Raw genomic sequence first — 7,905 nt, forward strand, 5'->3', positions numbered from 1 at the left:
ATCTCAGACAGATTCTAGACTTTACAAGTTCGTTCATTATGAATCCGGCTTTCGAGATCACAATTCTCATGGCTCGAAATCCGGGTGTAACAAGTTTTAAAAGTGTATTTCATTAAATACTTAGAAAATTCCGTTAAAGATAACAAAATAAATCGTTAAAACTAAGAAAATTCGTTAAATACACATTATATATATAAGAATTTTCTTAGGTAGGGGCATCATTTTTATCCCTATTGTATGAGCATTTTCTATTTTTGTCACTTGGATAAATTATTACCTAATTTTTTTTGCATAATGACGTACATTATGATTATAACAGACATCCCGTCAATTTTAAAAAAAATCATAATAATTTACTGTCGAAATCGGAATTCAAATAATCAGTTGCATGCGTGCCTAATTGTTTTTATACTCATGGAAAATCAACTATTTTAACTCTGATTTCGGCACTGTTAATTATTTGGAATTTTCATGATCGAGTTTTGAGATGTGGATTCTTGTAGGTTCTTGGGCTTTATAAAAAAAATTATTTGAAATTTCTCTAAAATTAGTAAGATGACTATTATAACTATCATATACATTATCATAAAAAAAATTTGAGTTATAATTATCAAAGTATTGAAATTAGAAAGCACTCCTACCACAAGAAAAAAATGATGTCCCTGATATGCTTCTATATACACATTAATTCTGAGAAAGTTGTAGGCAGCCGGTACCAGTACATACTGAAGTTTACTGCTGTATATTAAGTGGGAATAGTTAATATAGTTAAAGTGGATAATATTCAAGCATCTAATTATTTAATCTCAATATACATATACAGCACAATAGTGTATATATACGATGCTCTCAACACTGATAAAGTCCTTCGTTTGTTTTGTACGATGTGAACGTATACTGTACATAGTGGAGAAGTTACAATGAATATTTATATATGTTTAGATCAATATACTTTATCTCTGCACACATATTGTTTGTGATGAGTATATATATTTTAGGAATTTTTAGTACATCACTAAAATGTAGTGTGGGTGACTAAAATGGTAGTGTGGGTGGGTCCTTTTTTATTCGTTACTTTATAATTTTATTTTTTTATATGATGTAAATTATAGTTATTTAGAATATCTTACAAATTTTTGAGAAAATTTGAATGATTTATTGTGCCAAAAAGATGATTCATATAATATGTTTTTCATACGCGTATATTTCTTCTATATAATAAGTGGGTAGATAATAGAAATTCTTGGTTTTAACGGTTTTTTATTTTTTAAATGTTAATTTTAACCAAATATTCTTATATTTAACAGATTATTATTATATTTAATGGTAGTGTGTAAACACTTAAACTTAAATAAAATAAAATAAATAATTAAAAAATTAAAATAGAATATTTTTGAGATATTTTACAATCATAATTATTTAAAAATAATTAAACAAATTAAACTAGGATACTTTCAGATATTTTACAATGATAATTATTTTAAAATAATAAATAATTAAACAAATTAAAATATGATATTTTTGAGATATTTTACAATGATAATTATTTTAAAATAATAAAATCACACGTTTTATAACTTTAAATTCACTTATTAGAATAATATCATATTAAGCATATAATTTGCTATGAATTAATAACAAATTGTTTTTTTTTTTTAAATCTAGCAAGAAACTTAAATTTAAAATCCACGTGTAATATTTAATATTACATTAAATATATAATATCTTGTTGTCACTCCCAAATTCAAAAACTAGAACAAAAATAAACTTAAACAAAAATAAATAAATAAATTATTTAATTAAAATATGGTATTTATTTCTAAATTTATATGACATTAATATAAATTTTATAAATAAAATTAAGCAACGTGTATATTAAACGTTGCTTATATCTAGTATATATATATATATAAAAATGTATGCATGCATTAGATTGTTTGTTGATACAATAAATTATTTAAAATTTAGCAAAAATTTATAAAATATTCTAAATAATTAGAATGTAACCCTCATATATATATATATATATAAATATAAAATTAATATCATAATTTTTCATGTGCCGAAAACCCAAAAAAAAATACATCAATGTTGTTGTTTTAGTGAATGTATTATAATAATGGTCCCCTATATATTTATGGAATAGAAGGCAATACATTTTATAAATAAATAATATACATTAATATTACATACAATATTAAAATATGATCTATAATTAATTTTAGTGATTAATATTTTTATATGGGACAAACATAATTTCAAATTACACATCATTGTGTTAAAATTATGGAGGTAAATTTTGTCTTTATCATTACTCTTATCAAAACTATTATAGGTAATTTTATCTATAATTGATCTAATCTTTACATAATTACTTGTGAATAAAGTTATATATGTAATTTTAATATGTTGTATATTATTTAAGTGTGTATTGATTTTAAAGAGATTATATATATAAACATTCTTAGTACTTAATAACATTTAATCCAAACGGACCAAACCGATATGATCTAATTTAACTAAAAAATTGATATTTAATTATAATTAGATTGGATTGGATATTAAAAGTTAAATTTTAAATATTAAATTGAATCATTGGTGGAACACATTGTCAAAAATCCAATTAAAACCCATCTAATGTAATCTAAATATTATATACTGTATTTAATATAAAATACTTTAAAAAAGTTATTAAAATTTATTATAAATCATTTTAGCCTCATTAAAATATCTCTATGTATGGTAATTAATAATCAATATTATTATAATTATTTATTTTTTAAAATTTTGTAAAAAAAATTCAAATAATAATTTAAAAAAATTAGAAAAATTGATATTGGATTGGATATTAAAGATAAATTAGATTAAGTGAGGATTTTCAAAATCGAATATTTAATTGAATTTGATTGGTAAACATAAAAAGCTTGGATTGGATTAGTAGTTAAGCTTAAAAGTATTATTAGATTAGATTAGATTAGATATATTGGATGAAGACTCTAACATGAACACTCGACAAACATGGGTGCAAACAATGTAATAGGTGCATATATATATATATATATATACATAAAATAATATATATGTAGAGATGTGATATAATATCTTTGGAAAACCGGTATGATTGCATATATAATATAATCATTAAAGTAAATAATTATGAACAAAATTGTACAAACAACATGCCTACATACAAAGTCACGTGTGTATGTGACCTGCCCACGGGTCCATGTTTAGGGCTAGTATTAGTGCAAGACCTGTCACTGGGAAAAAGCAGGGCACAGCAGTGTATATATAGTACTTTAGAAAAACAGTAAGTAGCACTTAACTTGTCAATCTACGAGCACAAGGCTCCTGTAGGCTATAGCTGCTGTGGATATATATGGCAACTACCAGTCGGCCGGCCCCATCCCTCACCCCTGCTTTCGGCTTTATTTTCACTCTGGTATATTCAGCCCCACAAGGCTATTTTTGTCATTTTACTTTTAGTCACTTTCTTCTCCAACTCTATATATACCTAAACCTAAACCTAACTACAAGTGCCTTAACGTATGGAATTATTCTATTTCAATGAGTTCTACTACTACTTCTACTAATCTTTCAAATAACAGCTCTACTGCTAATTAATTATGATGAAAAAGTACGTGAAAGTTCTTCTTCCTCAGTAATAATGAGGTTGTTTGGCTTTGTAGTCACAAGTACTAATACTACTGGTAATGGTAATAATCTTAACAAAAATGTTAATACTAATACTACTAATAATGATTCTACTAATAAGAGGTCATCAATAATATTATTCAAGTGTGATTATTGTGGCCGGGAGTTCGCCAATTCCCAGGCATTGGGGGGTCACCAAAACGCTCACAGGGACAGAAGAAGTCTCTCGAAGAGGCGCCGCCGTCAGCCGTCTCATCGTCCTCTTCCTCCGCTACCTCCTCCTCGGCCGCCTGTTTATCACGATCATCATCGCCGTTTTGCAGTAGTAGGTGTCCCGGTGATCATAGGCGCCGCTCATCATGGCGTGTTCAGACCAGTATCATCTTCATCATCAACCGCAGCAGCAGCAGCAGCTTCTGTTCATATTGGTGGCCCCAGGTGTATTGTCACACCGGCCGGTGGTGTCGCAGCTCGAGTCCGGTGCGTGTTGTCTCCATGGCCGATAATGTCATCAGTACAGATAAGATCAGGTAGCACTGGAGGAGGGGCAAGACTAGTTCAGCTTTCTAGAGCTTTCAATGGCGATCATCAAGGCATCTCTACGGCCAGATCGGATTCGTACGGGGACACTGTTATTAATGGTAAGGACAATGATAAAATTCAAGGACACGTTGATCATCATCACAACGTTGATCTCCACCTGAGGCTCTAGCACCCTCTAATACTTATTATATTTAACGACCTACCTCAGCTAATAATTATATGTATTTATATCATTATTTCCAGTATATGATATCATAATCCTTATCATCTTACATGCATAAATAAATAATCAAATTATGATCACCATTTTCTTTTCTTATCTTTCCTTCTAATTGGCTTCGCATGGCTAGTCAATTGTCTTTTTCATGAAATGATTCTATAGTCGTAGTATATATATTCTTAAGAAGATATTACAAATTTGTGGAGTTTTTGGTTGTAAAACTACAAGAAAAAAAAACATTACACACTTGTAATTCAGTAATTCAGTAATTCAGGTACGTAATAAGCTTTTCTATTTTTATATATGTTTTTTAGGGGTTTCGAGAAACGCATGTAGGCAACTGCCATTGGTAATATTATATATCTGGCTTGAATCCCAATTTTGAGCTTGTTTTTCCTTCTCCACAAAGAAACCTAATTATACTCAAAAAAAAAAAAAAAAAAAAACTAGGGTTTTTTCATAAATATATATATTTTTTGTTTTTTTAATTTTGTACGGTCCTATTTATTTTTCAAAAACACTATATTTGAGTTTTTTTTTAAATACGATTTTCAAAGTTTTTTATTTATAAAAATATAGTGTTAAAAAATTAACTAAAAACAGTTATTAAACAATAATTAGACATTAACTCACTGCATATTAATATGTTCAAAAGTAACTAAAAACAATAATTGGACTACCATTACAACTCAATCCACTGCATACTAACACGTTTTTAAGAAAAAATTGAAATGTATCTAAAAACAACTAAACATCCATTAGACATCAACACAACAACAACAAAAAACTATGCATAAACTTAAACAATACGAAAAAAAAATTATGCATAAATCTAAACAACTAAAAAAAAACAACATAAAAGACGAAAAACAAACAAAATTGTAAAAAAAAAAAAAAATCCTTAAAATTAAAAAAAAAATTGTGTAAAAATGTAATTTTTGGCTAAAATTTGACCATGCTTGAGGGGACACTATAAAGCCTAGTAAGAGTTTTCATTTCATTTAGAAAATGACATCAATAAAAGTGTGCCAAACTTTACCAAAAGCTACGTGTATATATGTAGGTGACGTGATATAGGAGAGACTAATTATTAACCATAATGTCATTCACGCAATTATTTTTTGTAAACCATGCGAAAAAAATTATAAAAAATCATCCTTTTGTAAGTGACATGAATTACTTTTTTATATTAAAAAGATTAATAATTTTAGACTTCTCAAAATGAATGATTAAAAAAATTCTTGACATGAACAAAGATTATAAGCATTAAAAGAAATACACAGAACTAATAATAGGCATCATGACACTTTTATATATAGCATTTTTATCAAACAAATATTCACATATTACATTATCTAGCATAAGAATTGCATAAATATTAATCAAATATTTGATAGTGGATATTACATGGTATATGACTCTTTGATGATTAATAGGGAATATCAATCACATTTGTATTATTTTGTTTAAGTATGAGATTATTAATATATATATATATATAACTAAAAATTCTGTAAACTAAGACACTGTGTGAAGTTTTAATTTTAATTAATTAAGATGTATCAATTTTTAATAGTATTTAGTAATTTTAATGTTATTAATATAGTTTTTTAATATTGTTATAAAACATTTGAATATGTTATTATATACACTTTTATAATATTTTATAATTATAAATTTTTAGATTTCTCTTCTATTTATTCGTTTTCTTCTTCTTTTATTTATTCGTTTTCTTCTTCTTCGTCTTCCTTTATTTTTTTATTGCTCTTCATTTTTAACTATTATATATAATGGGTCAGTAGCAGAATTATTTAAGTTGTAATTCTAACAAAAGAATAAAGTCTTTTAATAGATTATGGATTAATTATCTGAAAAAAAAAATCAAAATCTTAAAATTTTATCACAATAACGAAATGTCACTTCCTCTATTTTAGAGTGGTAAATGGTTACTAGTATGTAATAACAACAAAAGTTGCAGAGTTATAACTTGTTACCACTTATCTTACAATAACTAGTTCCTGTGATAGAATTTCTAGATTTAAAAAAAGAGATTTTTTCTTAAATGCACATTTTTTTTGTTTTTGTTTACTTTTTTATGGTTCCTTTTTCTATATAAAAAATACGCACTCAAGTTTTTAAAAATGCGATTTTCAAAGTTTCATAATTACGAAAATACGGTTTTTTAGGAAAAACAATTAAAAAACAACTCACTAAACCAACTAAACATCAACCCAAAAAAATATAAAAACAACGTGAAAACAACTTGAAAAATAATACAAAAAAAAAAAAGACAAAACCGTAAAATTGGAAAAAAAAAAATATATTTTACTGTAAAAACGTAATTTTTTTGGTGAAATTAGTATTTTATGTAATTTTCTCTTAAAAAAATCAAATACAACTAAAAAATCAAGTGTTAATTGTGGTATGTTTTTTTTCTATTAAAATTATAGATCGGCTTATTTTAATATTTGATAACATAAAAATTAATCAAAATTGTGAATAAATCTTATGGATTCAAAGATAGATCGATATCATGCAATTTGTTTATTTAATAATAGACAGAGGTGATGGCTCAGGAACTGCATATAGGGGTCAATGACACAAAAGACAATTGACTGCTGATCTTCATTGAGGTGATCGGCAGTGGTTGCTCCAAGTTGATTCATGCTTTGAATGGGTTGTATTTTTAGAAAGTTAACAATTTTAGAAGGGAAATTTCAATTTATATTTTATAATAACAAAAAAATGTTAGGCATATTAAAATTTTCAAAATAATGCTACTTTTTTGTACTTTACTCAAAATGCCCTTACCATTTCCTCATCACTTTTCACTCTTCATTTCTCTCTTCTCTCTTCTCTCTTCTCTCTTCCCTCTCTCTCTCTCTCTTATTTCACTCTCTCTCACCTCACACCACCACCACACTAAATATTATATTTCGAACAGATTTGCACATGATTTTTTGGATTTTTTGACGATTTTTTTTTTCAGATCTGAAATTCTGAAATCTGCAGAAAATCGACCTTGCTCGATAGTGGTTCGATGGTGCTTGATGCCAGCTCGATGGGACCTTCAAAATCATGATTTTTCATGAAAAAATGACTTAGCTTGATGGTGGTTCAATGGTAGCTCGATAGTGGCTCGATGGTGTTTGATGCAACTCTTACAAGAGACATAATTTTTCACTCGGGTGTCCATTTTGGATGTTTTTTTTTTTATTTTGGTTATTTTTTCAAGATCTACATGTTTGACATGTTAATATGCACATTTGTGAAGTGTAACACTTATAAAAAATACAAAAGTGCAAACATACCTCATGGTTAAGACATCTTTTGGTATATTTTTAAGTTTTAAACTTCTCAAATGTGCATATGAGCGCGTTAAACGTGTAGATCTTGAAAAAATACCCAAAATGAAAAAAAAAATCTCCTCAAACGGACACTCGAGTGAAAAATTATGTCTCTTGCAAGAATTGCATCGAGCACCATCG

General features: G+C 26.9%; 1 protein-coding gene across 1 annotated transcript; it reads left to right on the forward strand.

The window, feature by feature from the left end:
• The first annotated feature begins 3,571 nt into the window (after positions 1-3,571).
• Positions 3,572-4,518, forward strand: LOC133816696 (zinc finger protein 7-like). Its single transcript, XM_062249052.1, has one exon. The coding sequence runs from the start codon at positions 3,668-3,670 to the stop codon at positions 4,364-4,366; it is 699 nt and encodes a 232-aa protein (XP_062105036.1). The 5' UTR covers positions 3,572-3,667; the 3' UTR covers positions 4,367-4,518.
• The last annotated feature ends 3,387 nt before the right edge of the window (positions 4,519-7,905 follow it).

This window comes from Humulus lupulus, chromosome 2 (assembly GCF_963169125.1).
Source record: "Humulus lupulus chromosome 2, drHumLupu1.1, whole genome shotgun sequence".
NCBI classification, from domain to species: domain Eukaryota; kingdom Viridiplantae; phylum Streptophyta; class Magnoliopsida; order Rosales; family Cannabaceae; genus Humulus; species Humulus lupulus.